This window comes from Delphinapterus leucas, chromosome 12 (assembly GCF_059928025.1).
Source record: "Delphinapterus leucas isolate spDelLeu-1000000601 "Yukka" chromosome 12, BTC_Dleu_Yukka2, whole genome shotgun sequence".
Lineage (NCBI taxonomy): Eukaryota > Metazoa > Chordata > Mammalia > Artiodactyla > Monodontidae > Delphinapterus > Delphinapterus leucas.
The window spans coordinates 88,813,441-88,834,064 of NC_143140.1; the positions used below are offsets into that span (position 1 = coordinate 88,813,441).

Sequence of the window (20,624 nt, forward strand, 5' to 3'; positions counted from 1 at the left end):
ACATGGGCGCCCAGAGGTAAGTCCCCGCCACGTCTCATCAACCAGCCACACTGTGGCTGACCAGTTCGGAGTCCTCGCTGGTCCCCTTCTGCTGGGAGGGGCCGCCCTCAAGTGCAGGGGCGTCTGAGCAAGGCTGGTGTACGAGCTCGGTCAGGTCCAGATGGGCCTCCTCCCGCGGCTTCCAGGAAGCATGAGGTCACATTTTCTGGCTTTGGTTTTGTTGGCTTTTGGTTCAGAGAACATTTGGAGTTTGAGAGTGGGAGGTCAGTGAAGATTACTTCCCATGAGCTTACTGTACTTGCATAGTTGGGGCAGTAGAACAGTTTTGGATCATTTATAGCCAAATTCCAACATGATTTTATGAAGCTTTTGTCTCAGAAGTTTTGGGTTTGGGAACTTCTTGATGACCTTGTTTAACTAAAACAGTTGTGTGTCATTCCCCACCTCCCGCTGCTAGTTTAAGATTTTTCGTTAGCCTTCACTGTTTCTGACTTAAAAAAAAAAAAAAGGAACACTTTACAATATGCAGTATGCTAACTTATTTTTCCTTTTTTTTTTTTTTTTTTTTTAAAAAAAGGGAACTCCCGAATTTGTAACTGCAACAGATTGTGTGCATTACTTCGAGTGGAGGACAACTGCAGCCTGCAAGAAAGACGTTTTTAAAGCGAATAAAGAGGTAACAAGGGCCCTTCAAGGTTACATGCTTGTGCAATACATCCTGGGACCTTTAGGATTTGAAGTACTGGTGCCAACTTTTTGGGGTAGAAATCTTATTGTGGTTTTCAAACTCCATTTGAGCAGAGATACCATGTGATTTAATTGTTAAGTTGTCCTGGGTGGTTCTTATTTCTACGACGGGGCATTTTAAATACACAGGACGGACTGGAAATGGAATGGCTCACTTGCATAGAGCAGGTTAGCTCTTGGTTTCTGATGCCATGCAACTCAAGAGCCGAGTCCCAAGTCGAGCTTGGGTTTAGGTACCATGCCACCTACAGATGGCATTTCCTCAGCCTTGGGGTGGCTTCTGGGCGCCTTGTGGATCCAGGTCAGGTGTGCCTGGCCCTTCAGTTCTTTGCCAGCTCACCTCAGAGACTAGACGACTGTCATCATTACTTCCCTTCTTTCTCTGGTATCTGGTCAAGTGTTCCTGGTGGTTGGTGAAGCACCCTCTTCCCTAGCCTAGAGCCTCTGACTTCCCCTGGTGCTGGAGGGGGCAGAAGACAGTCTCCTCTGCCGCTTCCCCACTCCCACCAGCCCGGGTCTTAAAGGTGACTTCCTGTGTTCACCCAGACAACAGTCTTCATGGGTTGAGTTTTCTCACTTTTCTCCGTTAGTTTTCTGTTCTGAAGGGTTGAGTTCAAAGACTCTCAGGAACTAGGAACTGACAGATGAGAGTAATCAGTCATTTCTGCTGATGACCTAATGTGTTGTCATTTAAGAGGGGCAAAAAGAGATGTTTGTTCTTAAAAAATAAAACAGAATTTAGGGATTCGCAGGGGGAGGGGGAGGGAGCGGGAGATTAAAAAACAAAAACACATTTAGTTACGAATAGTAAGTTATCACTGACTCTTCAGCTGTGGCAATCTACAAAAGAAAAGGCAGTCGGAATGCTGCCTCCATGGGTGTAAGGAATATTCAATGGGAAGAAAGTCCAAAGCGTGGGAAGAAGTAAGGCCTAATGAAATGACATCGATATTTAGTAGGAGATGATGTCAAATTTAAACTTTGCATTTTGAAACTTAGCTTCAGCTGTTTGCCAATGTACAGTTAACGGCAGGAAAAGCATCTCTGAACCGCAGTGCCAGACACCTTCTGCTCTCCTGTGAGACCCCAGGCCTGCCAGGCCCCATGGAGGTTCCTTCTCTTGGGCCCTGGTTCTCCAACTGACAGTTATTCCACCCATTTTTCCTGTTTTAACCGAGCGTCCTTTTTCCTTGCTTCGCTGAACTGACAGTTGTTTCCCACCACCTGGGGAATAATCGCTTCCCCAAAGAAATCGTGACTTGTTTTTGATTTTCTTTGTGCTATAGGTCAGAAGTCACAAACTACATCCTGTGTTTGTACAGCCTCAGAACTAAGAATGGTTTTTACATTTTTATAGGATTGTAAAAAAAAAAGCAGAGAAGAATACACAGCAGAGACCTACGTCACTCACAAAGCCTAACATGTTTACAGAACAAGTGTGCTGACCCCTGTTCTAAGTCGTTTTGGGGGGTGGGAACGGGGAGATACAGTCTGTGTTTTTTCTCAGAAGTGACGTTTAACTTCTCTTAGAAGCTAAGCTGATCCAGAGATGCAGGAGGAATGCTGGTATGTTCCCAGTGATCATTTCTTTGGGCCTGGTTGGCAGCTGGGCTTTATTCGTGGAGTTTTCATTTATCGAGGGCATGTTGTGGGCTAAGCATTAGGAATTTCCTTCCATCTTGAAAGGGTTGTTGCATTCATGGAGCTCATAGACCGGAGGTATGGAGGGCATCGCTCTGCCTTAGGTGTAGCTAGATTAGACGGGAAGAACCAGAGAGCATGATGGCTGCAAAAGCAACGCTGTCACCGCCAGCAGATCACTATGAAGCATAGTCCCTTTTCACTGTCTTCAGTAGGATTTGATTAAACCTTACAGGCTATGATAGAACTTCAAAAATTATATGAAATGTCGAAACACTCATCATTCCTTTAAAAAAAGCCTAGATTCCACACCTTATTGACAGCTCCTCATTTCTTCTGTTGCTTTGGCTTTGTCAGATTTAGAATGGTGTGATGAGCAAAGAACACGGTGGTTCCAAAAAGTGCCTTTTAAACCCACCGGTGTAGTGCTTGTTCAGTGGATTCTGGTGGGGTCGTTTTAGATCATAATTTCTGTAAAAGCTCGTGGACATACATCCCCTACCATCCTACTCTTGGGACACACAGAGAATGCAGAATTGGCAAGCTAGTGGTCTTACCGGAGTTACATAAATACGGTTAACGTACATCCATACACCGTTAACAAGGGTGACTCAGTGTGCAGTGTGGGGAGCTGGCACCAGCCTCCTTCCCCGGCCGCTGCATTCCTGCGCTGATGAATGTCTCCATTGCTCTGCTTGGGGGAGCAGGAAGTGGGAGGACTTTCCCCAGGAGCCTTGCTTGTTTTTCCGATGCTCCCTCCAGTTCTGGGGGGCGCTGCGCTGGGCGTGTCTCCTGTTCCTTCCTGGAGTCGGGAGACAGCCAGAAGTTGCTCACGGCCTTGAGCCGGGTGTCCGCAGCAGGCGTGGCTCACTGGAAGCCCTCAAGCCTTTCGGTGACATCGAGCTAGTTTCAGGAGTGTGGCCCCATCTTCCCTCCTGCTGTGTGCCGTCCCGCTCCCTCGTCTTTATTTTGTAGCTGGAGAGTTGCTTCTTTGTCTCCTTTCTTGAATTGCTGCCCCGTTGTGTTGAGTTCATGTTTCTGTGTTATCCTGCTAGGAGTTGACAAGCTCTAGATTTGCAGGATTATGGACGCGGGTTACTTTTACTAGAGCCTCCTCCGGGTCTGCAGTCCTCCCTTTCTTGCACTTCTGTTGCCTTTCTGCAGGACGTAGTGCCAGGCGTGGTTCTGGCCTCCTGACCTCACCTGCTCTGTGCCCATGTTCTCCCTCCTTGGTTGGCATCAGCATCTCTGGTCAGCGTTGTAGGCAACGGGAGACTTTGCTTTAAGGGTTTGGTTGAAGTGGGTTTAGGTGCCCCCCTGAGGCTCCGAGGGGGTGCAAGTCCTTGGGTTCCATCCGTTTGCTCTCCGCAAAGTCTCTGCAAACAGGACAGGGGAAGAGGGTTAGTGGGTCAGCGCATTCCTGCGGGTTTGATAGCATCTTTCTGAGACACATTTAAAAGCTAAACATTAACTTTTGTAAACGGACCTGCCTGTGAATAGCTTCAGTTTTCTAAAAGCCAATTTAAGGAAAATTATCCATAGGAAGTGATGAAACAAACTATTTTGAAATGATTGCAGCGAACATGAGTTTTTAGAATATTCCTTGGCTGAGGCGATTAAAATGATATGGGGATGTTTCACATAAAGACTGGGCGACCTGGGCCTTTACTCGGGGGCACATCTCTGGGCTTGAATGCCTTGCCTTCTGAATTTGGTGGAACTTCGAAAGCACAGGGTCTTGCCACCTGTAATGGGTTCCTTGACATTCCTCCTACACCCCTTTTTTTCCCGCCAGCGTTGAGGTATAATTGACAAATAAAACTGCATACACTTAAAGTGGATAACGTGATTTGATACACTCCTTGACTTAAAAAAAAAACAAAAGACCATTCGTTCATAGGGATGAGAGAGTGCTCATAAATTAGAATCCAGCTAGAGGCCCAGAGGCGGAACTTCTCTTCATGTTAGTGAGCGGGTGTTCAACGGACCCGTTAGGTTCTGGGTACTGTCCTAAGCCTTGCTTAGGGCTACAGCGGTGACAAAGGCCCTGTCCTCGGGGAGCTTACACTCAAGTTAGCAGGCGGAGGTGCCTGGTGATAGACACCAGTGCTCTGAAGAAGAGAGCTGGCGATGTCAGAAATGGCCCCCACTACGCAGGTGACCCTTCACCTGAGGCCGGAACGCAGTGAGAGAGCCGTGGGGCTATAAGGGAATCATTCCAGGTAGAGGCAGCATCACTTCCACGGGGCTGATCTGTACCCAGAAGCCAGCGTGGCTGCGTGGAGGGTCCCCGAGGCTGGAGACCGTGCAAGAGCTGAGATTTTGCCCTCAGTGTGATGGGAGGCCACTGGTGGATTTTGAGCAGGGAGTGAGGTGACCCAATGGAATTTTAAAAGGATTGATCTGGTGCTTGTGGAGACATTGGCTGGGGGAAGGGGACATGGGAGGTGGAACCAGGGGTCCCGTTAAAAGAGACTGTTGCAGGCGAGAGGTGATGGCAGCTTGGACACGGGTGGTAACGGAGGAGCCCGATCCAGGGTTGGGTTTGAAGCGCTGAGAGGACTTGCCGATGGTTTGGATGTGGAACGTGCATGTGGAACGTGGCCTTCGTGGTTTGGCCCTGAGCAATGGGCTGAACGATTGTGCGTTACTGAGGTGGGGAATGCTGGGATGAGAGCAGGTTTTGAGGGGGAAAAAGACCTATTCTAAATATGTTAAAGTTCAGATGCTTTTGTGTATCTAAGTGACAACGGTAAATAACAGCAGGTGACACTTACATTGACTCACCAGGACCTGCACCAAGAGCATTACATGTATTAACTCGTTCAGTCTTTACAGCAACCCGGTGAAGTATCGATAGTTACTGTTATTATTCCCACTTGACACATGGGGAAACCGAGGCACAGAGGCTCGATTGGCTCGTGGTCACACTAAGTGTCAGCCCCGGAGTTTGGACCCAGGCGTTCTGTCTGCAGAGTCTGCTCATGAACACATCTTTTGTGCTGGCGTTGGCTGTGAAGTCTGGGCTTGCGGGGAGAGGTCACGGCTAGAAACATACACTTGGGAGCCAGTGGCGGGTACCTAATGCGTCGTGCACGAGGTCACCAGGGGAATGAGTGGCCGAGAAGTCAGCCGTGGGACACCTCTGCACTTAGGGTCCGTTCAAAGGAAGTTGAGGCACATTCCCAGCAGGCTGAGAAAGCAGGCTGTGGGCAGAGGGACCCCAGGAGCCCCTGGAGGCCAGGCAGCCAAGTGAAGAAAGAGTTTCGGGCAGGGGAAGGCCATTGGCGTGAGGCCGGGGGGAAGGCCGAGAGTGGTATTGAGGTCAGAGTGGGTAGTGGCTGCGTCCAGCAGAGGGTGACGGAGAGGGAGAAAGGACAGTGAGGGTGGGCAGGCGGGAACGTCTGCGCTGGTTGCAGGGCTGTGGCGTGGTGGCCGCGGGGGTGTAGGGACAGGGGATGACGTGCGTGAGAGGCGGCAGCAGGACAGCACGCCAAGGGGGGACGGGGATGGAGCGGCTGGGAGGGAACAGGCGGGCAGAAGCAGCCGGAGCCCTGTCGGCCTTGGCTTTGCTGTCATCGGGGGACCTCACGGCGTGGAGACTGGTGTCCCATGATGTGCGGCATAGGCTTTGCTGAGCCCCCAGCCCCCAGGAAGGTGTGTGTCAAAGACTCGTGTTCTCTCCTGTCTCTCCTAGGTGCCGTGCTACGTGTTTGACAGAGAGCTCAAGAAGCATGATTTAAACCCACTGATCAAGATCAGCGGTGCTTATTTGGTGGACGACTCTGACCTGGACACTTCTCTGTTCATCAACGTTTGCAGAGACATAGGTCTGAGTCCGGGGGCGTTGTGGGTGGGGATGGTGAAGGATTTCTCTGGAGGCTTCAGTATCTTTGCCCTTGCACCGTACTCCTTTGTGGATAACCCTGTCGCTGATTGGGCCCTCTAAGAAAGCTTGTCCCCAAAGATGCTCTCTGCACAACCCCTCCCCTTTGCCCCCAGGAAATTCTGATGCCATCGCGAAGTCCATTCTGACCATTGGCCATGCCAACATGTTCTATCTGCCAGATGCTTTGGGTTTCAGGATTCTCAAGTAAACCTTCCTTCTCATGATGAGGGGAGAATTGGCTGATTTGGGTACTGGGGGTGCTGAGAGCTGCCGGGGGAAAGGAGACATGGAAACCCTGCCCTCGATGAGTGCTATAAGACTTGAACTAGGTAGAGCCCAGGCTGGGTGATATTTACCCATCCGTGGCAGAACTATTTTAGGGCCCCTGTTATGTGGTGGCCTCTAATTTAGGCGCTGAGCTGCAGCACTGAGCACATGGAGGTTCCTGCACTCTTGGGGAAGATGCACAGTAAACCCCCTGTAACGTGTAAGGTAGCAGGTGACGATAAAAGTAACGCAGCCTAAAGAGAAACACAGCTGTAGTCATTGTGGTATTGCTGCCGGCAGGCTGTACTGTCTGGCTGTTATCCCAGGCACATCTAGTTTGTTCTTTACTTTACTCCTCCCCCAGACTGGTGAGGTAGGCGCCCTGACAATTGGATCCGTCTGCAGCTTGACCAAAGTTATAGAGACAGAAAGGAGTGGATCTAAGATTCGAACCCAGAACTGTCCATAGGTTGTTTCCATGAATCTACTCATCTTTCCACCAATCCACTCCACGGAGACCCTTCATTTTCTTGTCTGTAGGTGATTCTAAGGTTCCTGTAGCTCTAGGAGAAGGGCTGTGTCCCTTAACTACCAGTAGCATCTCAGTCCCTGTTTATCGGCACCTCTTATGTACCAGGTACAGAGTGAGCATCTTACATTGTTTCGCCCTCACCTCCCGGCTGCCCTGCAGGGCAGGAAAGCTGTTCCCATTTTCCACTTTCAGATCGGTCGTTGGCTTGCCCAGGGTCTCGGGATGGGATGGGATCCTACTCTTCTGGGTTTCCGGACCTCTGCTACCTTATATCACTTATGGAGACTTAAAAAAATTTGATAATTTTTACAAGGGACCCTGGACCTAAGGTTAAGTGTGATTGCTACACTTGACACATTCTCTGATTCAATGTCACACGTTTTACAGAGGTGCTACGGGCCACGAGTCCGGAGGTGCGTTCCTGTCCCACCGGCACTGCCGCCTGCCTGGTGAGAGGGGACCGGGCATTCGACATCGGCCGGCCCAAGGAGGGACTGAAGCTCATGAGCAATGACAGGTCGGTCTGCTGGTGGCATGTGTAATCTTCAGCAAGAGCCTGGCTTTTCAGGGAGTTGCAAGAATATCCCTTTTCAACAGGGCTTGCAGAGTTACTACTTCGCATATGCTTGTAAAGTTATTGGTCGTTGCTTGAGTCACGTAGGCTTGGTGACTTAGGCAGGAAAATGTGTATCATGATCCAGCCCATGTCCATACGGGTATCCACTTCATGAAGTCACACCTACCTTAAGGTGTGTTTGGGTATCTTCCTTGCTTTGTCACCTGTGACGTTGGTTTTACGTCCGTGGTTTTATCTGTTCTTTAAAAAACACCGTCCTGGAGGCGAGTGACAGGAGGGCCACTTTGCCACCGCCCTTCTGGGTGCAGAGTTTGCTTCCCGACTGGGACGAGGGGGCGCTCCTTAGTTCCCGGTGGGGATGTTTCATTTCTCCTAATAAGCTGTGTTGTTTACACACATTTTTCTCATGCGTTTGTACCTCTCTCGGTGGGGAGAGGTTTTTCTCCAGTGTGTCACACGTGACCACATCCTGAACTTAGATCGAGGATTTTGATTTTCTCCCTGTTCCAGGAGCCTTTGGTAAACGCCTTGCTGCACCTGCTCTAGTCTGGAACTAGTGGTGTGTCACCGTGTGCAACAGATCACACTTCTGTCCCCAGAAAGAGCTGGAGCATAACCTAAATTTAAAAACATCTGAGAGGTTTCTCTATGTGCGTCTGTGTTCGTTTGCCAGAGCTGACACAGCAAGTGCCACAGACTGTGCGGCTTCAACAGCAGAAATTTGTTTCCTCTCAGTTCTGGAGGCCGAGCTGTCAGCGGGTTCTTCTGAGACCTTTCCTCTCGGCTCGTAGACAGCCACCTCCTGTGTCCCCTCACGGCCTCTCCTTTGTGTGCCTGTGTCCTGATCTCCTCTCCTTATAAGGACACCCATACTGTCTGATTAGGGCCCATAGCAGCGAACTCAACTTAATCACCTCTTCCAAGGCCCTGTTTCCAAATACGGTCACATCCTGAGGTCCTGGGGGTTAGGGCTTCAACATACGAAGTTTGCGGGGACACAGTTCAGCCTATCGCACCGTCCTAAGTGATAAATGGGTGTCTTTCCCTACTGGGAGGGCTAGAGACGAATTCGGAAAGTGTGGGCATCGAGCGAAAGCCTGAGCGTGTATTCAGAGGAAAGGAAGGTCATCTGTTTTCGGTGGTCCTGTGACCGGTGCACCGGGAACTGTGGCCACAACCCACAGCTAGGCCAGCACCCCCATGGGCGGTTCCAGGCTCTGCCTGGCCGCGGGAGGCCGTGTCGCCAGGGCGCTGGGCTGTCTTCAGGCTTAAAAAAAAAAGATCTTCCGCTTGCACTGAGAAGTGGTTGTTTAGAGAAGAAGTGGTTGTGTAGCCTTGCGGGCTGAAATGCAATTGGCGGGCTGGGCTGTGTTTGTTTTGTTTTGTTAGATTGTTTATAATCTTTTTTGTTGTACTCAAACAGCTTTTCTTAGTATTTAAGTTTATATGTTGGTTGTTCTACTTATTTTTTTAAAGCACTCATTGAAGTTTACTTAAAAAAAATTTTTTTTTCCCAAACGGAAATAAATTTAACTTATTTCGTACTATGGCTTCTTTCATAATGTAAGCTTCTGTTCTCCCTTTCTGCACACATGGGGAAAGGGAGAACAGAAGCTTGAGCTGAAGGCTCAGGGCAGCAGACTGATTGGAATGTAATTTGTACTTTTGTAATCCTAACCCTCTTTTCTCGACGTGTATCCTCCAGGCTTGTCCTGAGTTATGTGAAAGAAGGGGCAGTTCATCCAGACTTCTGTGAGGGTCACAGCCCGGCAGTGACTATCACGTTTGTCTGCCCGTCGGAGCGCAGAGAGGTGAGTGGCTTGTCTGAGAGGACGCCCCAGTGGCGTGAGCACAAGTCAGGGTGGGGCTGGTGCAGGACAGATGCCTCCGTGGAGGTGGCAGCCATGCTTCCTGGGACTGACTCAGACGCACGTGCTCGGCTTGCTGTTTGCTGTTTTTCAACGACCCGGAGGGGTGTCTATGCTAAGAGAATGGTGTTTTGTTCAAGGGTCGAGTGCGATATTAAGTGGTTCATAGACAGATTTAAAAAAATTGTAGAGCGATGCTGGTTGAAATGAATATTTGAAAAGACCGTACGTATCATCCGAAACCTGTGATTTCACGTCTGTTAGTGCTTCAGATGAGGCACGGTCAAAATAACTAATTGGTTTATAGAAACATAGTAAGAAAGGAGTAGTACAGATGGTATGTAGACCTGGCAGAAATGGCTCGGGCCAGCGGCTGAGGTTCCGGGGGTGGGTACCAGTGTAGGAGAATTAGGGCCAGAAGGGAGGTTCCTGCCAACTCAGAGTGGAGCGTGTCACCCCGTCGCCTGCCCGCCTGTGCCCTGCCTCCCCCACTCTCCCGGGCAGATTGACCACCCTGTCCTCTGGCTGTTTACTCAATTCGAGTGCGGTTGTAAACTCCTTGAGGGTCGGGCCTGCGTCTGGGGTGTCCTTGGGCCCCGTGCCCAGTGGTGTCTCCCTGGTCCACTGCTGCTTAAGTGTCTTTGCAGATGCGGTGCTCATGAGGGGAGACATCCCCAGGGAGGAAGGAAGGGTAGGGCTTTCCTCCAATTTATTTCTGCCTTCTTGTAGAATGAAGTAGGAGGAGCTGAATTCTTTTGCCAAAGAATGTCCTCCCCTCCCCCCAAACAAACGTGGAATTTGCTCTGGTTTCTGGCAGGCAACTGGGTGTGTGTGTGTGTGTGTGTGTGTGTGTGTGTGTGTGTGTGTGTGTGTGTGTGTGTGTGTGTGTGTGTGTGTGTGTGTGTGTAGGGGGGCGTGTATGGAGACAGAAGTGCAGTCCAGCCAGCTTTCCATTTGTTGTCCCCAGACTTCTAGGGTCGCGTGATGTACCTGACTGACCGGTAATCAGCGTTAGTCCTGACGTGATATTGAGGACTATTTATTTATACTATCCATCCTACAGATGTGAATCAGAGTCTTTTGAGCCTGATGAGATGTTCTAAGCCGGCAGTGGTTTTAGTGTGTCCCTTTCTTACTTGTGCTGCATTCAGTGAGAAATCATTTCACACTATCACGAGGGAGAGAATGGAGAAGTTCCCCTCTGTTCTCCATGGGATGTGAGGCCGTTGGGCTGGTGGGCTATCAGTGGAGCTGAGGGTTCTGTTTCCAGCCTGACTGTTCCCTGGGTAGAACTTGGGTGACGTGGGCTTGGACCCCTTAACACTTGAAGGTTTACTGAAGAATTTCCACTGGCTCATTGAATGCTTCTAGGAGCTGGATCTTGAGTAAACATTCACCTTGCCACACAGATCTTTTTAAAAGAGTTTTATTGAATTTATGTACTATAAAAATACACCTGTTTTAAGTACAATTTAACGGTTATTAGTGTACTAACAAAATTGCACAGTCAGCGCCACGGTCTGTGTTAGAACTTTTCCATTACCCCAGAGAAGCCTGCTGCCCAGTTGCCATCACTCCCCTGCTCCCCCAGCCCCGGCAGCTGTGGACCACCTTTCTGTCTCGCCTTTCCTGACATCCCACACAAGTGGAGTCACACAGCACGTGGTGTCCAGCTTCTCTCACTCAGCACTTGGTCCACATCACTGTATGTATGTCTGACTGCTCTGAGCCAAGGGCTTAAAGCGTAGATTTTGAGTCAGTAGTCGGGGCTGGACTGCAGCTCTGCACCTTACTAACCGTGTGAGGGTAAACCCGGCACTTAGTCCCGTGCCTGGCACGTAGCAGGTGCTTAGTAGGCGCTTGCAGAGTGAGGGGCCTGGAATCAGCACAGCTCCTCCTGATGCTAAGGCCAGGGATACGTTTCTCCCAGGGAAGGTTAGAAAGATGACACCGCCCCCCGGTGAACAGTGACTTCGTGGCATCCTTCCCAGAAGCCGGGTGTGTGGTGGGCGATACCCTGGCTTCACCCAGGGGCAGGAACAGATGTGAATACAGGTGAAGTGTGCCCTAGAGCCATGGACGTTCCCGTGGAAAGGGGTTAGGGACCATCTCCCCAGATGCATGCAGGCTCAGTGATGTCCACCCGGCGGGCAGGGGTGGGGGTGGGGGTCCATCTGGCACAGGCTCAGCGGCACCTATGATTGAAAGGGGTGCACGGACCACAGGCCATTCACACGTCATTACTGCTTGCCAGGGGCGTGGTGGGCGGGTGATACCACGTTCAGGGCGGGCTCACAGGCTGACTCTTGCGCGTGACTCTGGAAGGGACTGGAAGGGTTTCAAGGAAATGCAGTCGTTGTAAGGCAGACAAAAGAACAGAAAAATGTCAGACCCCAATAACATACCTTTGGCTTTTCAGAAGCACAGAAACATCTGCATTTAAGCTTCATGAAAAGAATTAATTTCATTCCTTTCACCCCGTTCATGATAGGGCACCCTTCCCAAGCTCACGGCGAAATCCAACTGCCGCTTTGAAATCGAGTGGATCACTGAGTACGCCTGCCACAGGGATTACCTGGAAAGTGGGAACTGCTCTCTGAGCAGCGAGCAGCACGACATCGCCATTGACCTCCAGCCGCTCAGCCAGCTCGGAGGTGAGTGGGTGCCTGGGGGCCGGGAAGTGGGAGAGGGAATGAGAGCCCAGGGACCGAGCTCCCCCTGCCCTGGGGTGGGCGTTTCAAGTTTGATGCTGTCACTTTGCCACCCACACCTGTGTGCGTAACAGAGCCTCTTCTTGTTTATCCCCTTTTCCTTAGCTTCAAACTCCTCGTACTATACCGCAGAGGGGGAGGAATATGTTTTTTATTTGAATGTCTGTGGAGGAACTGAAGCACACATCTGTGATAAGAAGGATGCTGCAGTTTGCCAAGTGAAGAAGTCAGATTCCACTCAAGTCAAAGTGGCAGGGAAGCTCCAGGGTCAAACCCTTCGGTGCGTACAGCCTCCACGTAACTTCAGGTGCATCGTGTGTGTTCCTGTGAAACGTAACATACTCCCCCGCCTTCCTCCTCCTTCCACCTTCCGCACAGCACAGGGAAATCAGTTAAGCTGGCATGATTTTCCTGCCTGAGTCAGGCAGGTGCCGTCTGTCCCTGACCAGTGGATGCTTTTCCTGGCTTTACAGTAAGAATGCTTCTGTTAATACGGTTCGCTTTATAATCTATTGTTTGCAGGGAACCGTACTGTAGGAAAGCTATTTCATTAGTTGATATGGCTTTTGTATGTTACAATTTACGTTTCCGAGGAGTTTTCATTTTTCTCTGGTGGTTTGAGAATCTGAAACACCATGGGCATCACACACAAGTGTTGAACAACTAGGAAAACGCATTCATCACAATTCTCGTGACCCTTACCTCGGTAGTTACCTTCACAAAAGCTTTATCAAAATGTAGTTTCTCTGAGCTGAGGGACCAGGATCCCTCAGGTCACACTTTATGGCAGTTGCTGGAAAAACTGTGTCTTCTTGGGCATTACTTATTTTGTACAAAATCTGAAAATGAGAGCAGAAGAGGCCTCATGGTCCTAGCAAAACCTTCAGTGCCTTTTCCCAGCCAGTTATTACTTTGAAGTAAGAGGACGAGAAGCCCGTCCATTTGGAACTCATCTCCTGTAGACGGTTCTTCCCCAGCCTGCGAGAGGGCTCGCTGTTTTGTGTCGCTGCTGCTCTGTGGATGGTATGCGAAGGCTCACTGTAGAAATGTTTAAGGATTCAAGTTTCTTTCTTGGTTCTACCAAACACGTGCGTGTGTGTATTGCAAAAACCTAGGTACTCAGACGGAGACCTCACCTTGGTGTATCTCGGGGGCGACACGTGCAGCTCTGGCTTCCAGCGGATGAGCGTCATCAACTTCGCGTGCAATCAGACTGCGGGTGAGTGCGCCCTGGATCAGCCGCGTACCTGCGCGGGTGGGCGGGCTCCGTGGAGATGTGGAGCGCTGAGTGGGGTGCTCAGACGTCCTCCTGCAGACGTGGCCCCTTTGAGGCCCCCTCTGTTGTAGCGGGTAGGAGTACCCCACCCCGCCCTGCCGACGCCTGACACACACGCCTTGTTTCCGTTTTCTGTTTGTGTGGGGACTGGGCCCAGAGTCAGGCTCTCTGGGAAAGCCTCTCTGTCCTGAATTCTGGCTCTCCCGGAGTGCGCTCAAAGCCGGCAGTCTGGGTTTACTCACCACCTTCTGATGGGTTGTCACTAAACAACTCTTCTTTTAGGAACTGAGCTTCTAGGTGACCCTTTTTGCAAATGGTGGCCCTGCTGTAGAGGTGGGATTTGGGGATCTCGAGAGACCCCAGGGCAACTTTAAGTGGAATGTTTGGTTTTTCTGAGTGACTCGGAGAAGCTACCTTGACGTCACAGTGGCACTGGCATTTCACAGAGCCGCACTGCCGTCCGTATCTCAGAGATTCTGAACACAGTTTGCATCTCTTGAGAGGTGATGGGATCCCACCATCTTGAGAGAGCCGTCCAATCAGTGGACCCCCAAGCCGTGACCCCAGGTGCCCCGCAAGCCGGCTGAGCCCCTGCACAGAGCTCCGGTCTGGGAGCCGCCTGGGTCTGGCCCCGTCCGCACAGCCGGCACAGTCTCGCACGGCCGCCCCACCCCTGAGGGTCTCCTGGCCCCTCACTGTTTGTTTTGTGTGTTTCTATGGTAGAGCTCTTAACCATCTGGTCACGGGGCAGGTTCCTGCGTGACTCACTGCGGGGCCTGTGGGAGGCAGCTGTGCGTGACGGGAGCCGTGCTCCAGAAGCAGCTCTGGTGGTGGAGGCAGGCAGGAGGGGTGGCGACCACCGCCGAGCGCTGGTAACCCGCCCGGAGAGTCGGCAGAGAATCACCTGGGCTGAAGCAGGAGGGAGACCTCACAGCAGGACACCCCTTGACTCCTGGCGCCGCTGGCCATCGTCACCGTTGTCCTCAGCCCACTGTTGCCTGTCAGCCCCCTACCCCTGCCACGTGCGCTCCGAGCTTACATTGGAGGCATGTTCTCAGTTGATGCGTTGAACACGTTATAGTAGTACGTGTTTGCTCAGACCCTGCGAAGCCTAGGGATGCCGTGATGGCTGAGAGCTCCCCGGGCATTTACCCACCAGCAGCAGAGAGAAAGATGAGGATGGTGATGACGTAGTGCAGGGGACGTGGGCAGGCTGCAGGTGCCTGGCAAGGTCTGTCACCTGGGCCTTTATCCGGAGGGAGGCCCTGAGGTCAGGGGTCTGGGGTCTGGCTACCCCCGAGGACCGAGGCAGTTAAGAGGAGGTGCTGGGTGAGGGAGCCCTGCAGGACAGTTAGGGGCAAGCTGGGCGCAGAAGCCGGGTGGCCATGGGGGCTGGTCTTTGTGGCAGGAGGAACAAACAGCTCATGCAGAGGTGGGAATTTGGGTAGCCGTGAGCAGGTCAGAGCTGCGTGTCCAAGCCATGGCTAAAGAAGGGGGTGGAGCAACGTTGTGAAAAGCTTATGTGTCCTGCAGAGGAGTTGGACTTTATCTAGAAATCAGCGTGAAGGGACTGAGCAGGGGTGGCCATGCATCTGGCTTGGACGTGGCCTTTGGATCCATCTCCCTTTGGTTTGAATGCCCGCCCTGCCTTCCCCAGATTCTCCGTCTTTCTTCCGTCATCCTCACCTCTTCCAGGCTCGTAGGAGACCCTCTCTGAAGTCCACCCCTTCTACTCTGTGTCCAGGCCCCTGGGAAATGCAGCCTCCTTCTTATCCCAAGTCCCCAGACCCTCAGGCACTCGGGCTGCCCGGGTCTCCCAGACTCCCCTGCTGCTGGGCTGCTCTGCGGTGGGCGACTTGTGTGGGCCGAGGCTCCCTCTGCCCTGTCGCTACCTCCTTTGGCCCTGTTCTGTGCGCACTTTTTATAAATGACTTGGCCGCGATGTTTGGGAATGCGCTGATCTCATCTGGGCATGTTGGGAGGATGGAATAATGATCCAGAAAGATCCCAGCAGACGAGGAGGATGTTGAGAAGGGCCCTTGGTCAGGGGCTCCCAGGGAAGAGGGATGGACATCCAGGAGTCGTGCCAGGAAGCTAGAGCCCAAGGGGGCTGAGGCGGGAAACAAATAGGAGAGGCCATTTGTTTTTCCTTTATTCCTTTTTGTCATACACATTTTCGAATATATAAGTAGAAAGAACATTATAGTGAAAACCTACACACCCACCACTCAGGCTTAACAGCTGTTAATGTTCCACCAAACTTGCCTCACGTTTATATGCTCTGTCACGTCACCAGTGGATCGTTAACACTCCACCCAGACTGCAGGAAAGGACGTTCCTTCACGTAACCTCAGTGCCATTATCAGACCTGACAAAACTGATAGCAGTGCCTTAATCCTGAAGACTCATGTCATTGTGATCGTGACACGGAGACCAGATCCAGAGACTTTAGGTGTTTTTGAGCCTACTCTCAGGCTGGAGCTGGATTATGAAATATTTAAGACTCCTTCTAGCTCTGTGATTTGGAGCCAACTGTAGGTACTATGCTCTGTGTACGCTAAAATTATTCCATTTTTACCTTGTTTGAATTTAAATTTAGAGTTTTTAGAGAAAACCCCTTGGTGGATTCTGTGTTTATTGGTAATAATGTATTTTTGCATGTTGAATTGGGTGTTGATTGGCTATGGAATATTATGAAATGTGGTTTATAGTTCAACTTGGATCTCCAGGAATTATTTATGCTTCTGAATCTAGGGTTTCATGCATTTCAAGACACAGAGGTACATAAGTTTATTTTTTTGTCCATAATACATATATATATATATTTTACCATTTGTTTCAATAACTTATATCTAGTTTGATGTAACGTGATACCTGATTATTGGTGATCCTGTCACATAAGGACATTAGACCGTTTTGGGGGGAGGGGTGCGGTGTGTTAGCATAGGCCAGTAAAAACTATCCACAGATTCAGGTGACTCACGATCACACTGAAGACTTAGTTTCTTTAATTCCGTTCAGGCCTTAGGGGGCTGTGCTCCACGTGGTCGTGTGGGGACCTTTGCATTTTCCACCTCGTGTTGCTGCTGTCTGTGGACATGGCTTCCAAGGACTCTGCAGAATGGGAACAGCAGTTGTTTTTTTTAATGGACCAGAACTAAGAGGCATGGCCCAGCCTCAGAGGCAGTGAGGCGGGAAGTGCAGTTTAGCCATGGGCCTAGAGGGAAAGATAAACCGGTTTAGTGAGCAGGCAGCACGGGTTTCTGTCCCAGAGCGGTGGGGGGGATGGGGCAGCCGCCTGCTGCTCAGGCCAGAGCTGGGTTTCACTGGGAGGGTCCACTTTTTGCCTTCAGCTGGTGCAGAATCCACATACCGCCAGGCCACGTAAAGGGTGTGCTGGGGGATGTGCTGGAGCCTGGAGAGCCAGGAAACTTTCAGGGATGAGATTGGTGGAGAGATTACAGAAAGTCATCCTCATCCAGCTCGTGGCTGGAAACCGTAGGGCTTAGCGGTCCTGATGGCAAGGCCGTTGTGTTTAAATAAACAGCGTGGTTTGGTAGTGGGGAGTCTTCCTTTACTATTCTCCTCAAATTCTTGGAGGAATTAAATAAGAATGCAGGTAGGGTGCATGCCAGTGGTTATTTAAATTTCATTTAAAATGGGCTCTCCCAGCAGATCATTAGTAAGTTTCAGATGCAAATCTAGCTCCTGAGTAGGAATGGACCCTGGAACCATTCATAGTATCATTTAATCGTCTGTAAACTTATCTGGTAAAAGAAAAACACTGTGAGTGCATCAAGTTTTCAGGAAACACAGATCTTTTCTGAACAGTGAAATACCAATCCAGTGGGACTAAACTGTATGTAAACCTTGAAGGGGCAGAGGGGTGGGGAGCATGTGGGAAAGAGGCGAAGCAGCTTCACTGCTCCCTCGGTGGAGGGCACGGCGGACCCCCAGCTAGAGCGGGTGCTGTCGGAAGGGAAGTTGGGAGCACCGGTTCTTAAAAGAGAATGGCTTAGAGGACTTACTAAAAAAAAAAAACCCAACAAACCAAAGACACACAGTAGCGCAGGGAAGTCTTGCCTTGCGGTTATGAGTCTGGCTCCGGGGCCAGACCGCCTGGGTTTGATTTCTGGCTCCTCTGCCCTCTAGCTATGAAGCCATAGGCGAATTATTTAGCCCCCCTAAATCTGCACAACGGGGCTAAGCTCGTCCCTGTGTTGTAGGATTTCACGGTGGAAATACAGGAATGTATGTGAAGTACCTAACACAGAGCCCTGTGGAGGGCTCAGTGCTTCGCATGGCGCCTGCCTCAGCTTGTGCTCCGTGTGCCTTAGCCGCTGTCGCTGGTGTTATGGTTACGATGTTTATAATATTAATATTATTTCCGTTAGAACATTGTGCACTTCAGGGCCCTAAACCTCAAGAAAGGTAAATCATGTAGGAGGTCCAGAGGAGGATTATTAAACCATCAAGGGGTGGAAAACGCGCCTTCGTGCCAGCAGTGCACTAGCTCGGAAAGGCGAGGGGATAGAATTTCTGGTACGGGAAAAGTCAACAGAGTTTGCTGAAGCCCACGCTACGTGGACGGGGAGGCGGCACATGAAGGCCTGGCTTGCAGAGCGGAGCTGAGCCGGGAGGGCTCACGGTTGAGAGCCCCGTGGGGCTCCCTCGGGCTGATGGGAGTGGGGCGTTAGAGACCCACGCGTGCCAGAGTCCGCAGGATCCAGGATGCTGGCCCTCTCGGGGCGAGGTTACTAAACCTCGGCACCCTTCAGTTGGGAGCGGCTGCAGACCTTATCCCTCTTCCGTGCTCATTTTAGGGGCGAGTCCTGGGGAACGCGTCCCGCTCACATGCACATCATTAAGCCGGTGGCACTTCTCTGGAACTGGAGCCCTGATCTCTGCCCCCCTTTCGGTGACTCCCTGTTCTGGCTTGGTGTTTATGAGCCTCTCAGAGACTGACCGCTGCCTGGGGCTCACACCCCGCTGAAAACAGGCTTCTGTCCTCTTGAGACCATCCCACCAAGATGAAAGGGACCCAGGCCTGCCCTGCAGGGTTTAGGTCGTGTGAAACGCAGTAAAGCCACTCTGATCTCTGGGGTTTGAGCCCGGAACTTGTTTGCCTGCACACCTGCTACGGGTGTCCTGTTTGCTGTCTCTGCTCCTGGGACGTTCCTGGGTTTTGGTCACATCATGGGTGCTTTCTTCCTTTTGATGCGGCACAGGTAACAGTGGGAGAGGGGCTCCCGTGTTCACCGGGGAGGTGGACTGCTCCTACTTCTTCACGTGGGACACGAAGTACGCCTGCGTGGACGAGAAGGAGGCCCTGCTCTGCGGCGTCTCCGACGGGAAGCAGCGCTTCGACCTGTCGGCCCTGGCCCGGCACTCAGGTAGGCCCACCGCCCGCTCCGTGTGTGCTCGCGCACGTTCTCTCGCGTCTTTCCCGCGAGCACGTTTGGAAATGCTGTTACAGTTTTCCTTGTCAGCTAACTGTATCGTGGCCTTTCCCCGCTCCTCACGGAGCAGTATGAATTATCAGAAATGACACTGAATCAGGAGGCGAGATATCTGAACTTGAGGTCGGCGTTACCGTTTTCTACTTGGAATATCTTGGGCTCATCTTATCGTAGTTCAGTAAAAACGGCCAAGTGTCTTCTGTGTGCCAGGCCCTGTGCTTTGTGATTAGAAAAAAAAAAAATTTTTTTTAAACTTTTGTTGCTAAGAGGGTAGATCTTAAAAGTTGTCAAAATCCCCACGAAAATTGGTACCTCTGTGTGGTGATGGTCGTTAACTGCACTTACTGAGGCAGTCGTTGCGCAGTATATACATACATCGAATCGTACTGTACGCCTAAAACAGATGCAGTGTCATGTGTCAGTCATAGCTCAATCAAAAAGAGTTTAAGCTCTTACAACAGCCTTCAAGCAGGCAGTGTTCCCACTTAACACAGAGACTGTGAGGCCCAGAGGGTTGCACACCTGGGGTGACAGGTGTGTGTCGTCTCACTGCCTCTCCCCGTCTCACTGCCTCTTTCCTGTCTCTAAATCAGGATTTGCATTCCCTGACCAACCTCAGATTCTTTTGTGAGGCTGAAAGGAGGCGGGATGTGGGACCTGTCACAGGGACTGGCTCATGGTGAAGACCCATCGAGGTTAATTTATTTGTCCTGTGAACCAAGGCTTGCGGAGTGTTTGTTGCTGGCGGGGGCTGGACGAGGTGCTGGGGATACGGCAGCAAACCTGGCGAGCACGACCCCTGCCCCCTCGGGCCTTGGAATTTAGCAGGGGGCACAGAAGACTGAACAGTAAGCGTGGGGTCACCCAACAGGGATAACCAGATCTAGGTGGGGATTTCTAGTTTCACCCCTTCAGCAGCCCTGGAATTGGGCATAGATAGAAGCAAGTTGCCTCTGTAAAGTGGGATAGTACACGAGACAGGGAGAACGGCCTGAAGCCACGTAGTCACCAGCTACTATTGGAACAACTACTCATGTGTTGAGAGTCCCAGCTGCTTGGGAAAGTATCATATTAGAAGGAGAATTCCTCCTTCGTGGGGTGCTGGAACGCTGTCCTTTGAACACGAGCCCCACTATAGATGCAGTCGGGCAGCGGATTGCCCGGGGGAATAACCATCTCGGTGCTTTCCTGGTTCAGCACCTTTGAGCCGTGGGGCTGGTGCCGTGGTTACAGTCTGTGCCCTGGTCGAGAGGCTGGATTTCTGTCTGCCGAGTGGGAAGAGCTCTCACCTCCGCTCAGACATGGGTTTGAGGCCCCGCATCCAGCTGTGTTTACTTACTTGAGCAAGTTACACCCCCGCCCCCCAATTTTCTTACAGTAAACTGAGCGGTGGTTTCAGATCCTAGGATCTGCGAGGTTGCAGAGATGCATTCGTACTCAGCTGACTTGGGCCACCTCTCCGGTTCTCTGGGACCCGGGTTATTTGTGTAGCGCTTGCACCCCGATATCTAAGGAAGCTGTGAGGTGAGAGCTCACATCCTTCTCTGATAGTTTAAAGAAGTCCTCCTGCCTGAAGCCCTTCAGCCCTCCCCAGCCCAGCCAAAGCTTTCAGGACAGTGTTTGTCGTGGTCGGCCGTGAGTCCTTCCCGGTTATTGA

The 20,624-nt window shown here is 51.3% G+C and overlaps 1 protein-coding gene across 1 annotated transcript in view; it reads left to right on the forward strand.

The window, feature by feature from the left end:
* IGF2R (insulin like growth factor 2 receptor) overlaps window positions 1–20,624 on the forward strand; it is a 110,275-nt gene that overhangs the window by 31,472 nt on the left and 58,179 nt on the right. Inside the window, exons 4-11 of the mRNA XM_022560660.3 lie at window positions 578–676; window positions 6,086–6,218; window positions 7,464–7,593; window positions 9,359–9,464; window positions 12,013–12,175; window positions 12,338–12,512; window positions 13,348–13,451; window positions 18,737–18,901. Of these exons, the coding sequence (XP_022416368.1) occupies window positions 578–676; window positions 6,086–6,218; window positions 7,464–7,593; window positions 9,359–9,464; window positions 12,013–12,175; window positions 12,338–12,512; window positions 13,348–13,451; window positions 18,737–18,901 (1,075 nt within the window). The remainder of the gene's footprint in view (window positions 1–577; window positions 677–6,085; window positions 6,219–7,463; window positions 7,594–9,358; window positions 9,465–12,012; window positions 12,176–12,337; window positions 12,513–13,347; window positions 13,452–18,736; window positions 18,902–20,624) is intronic.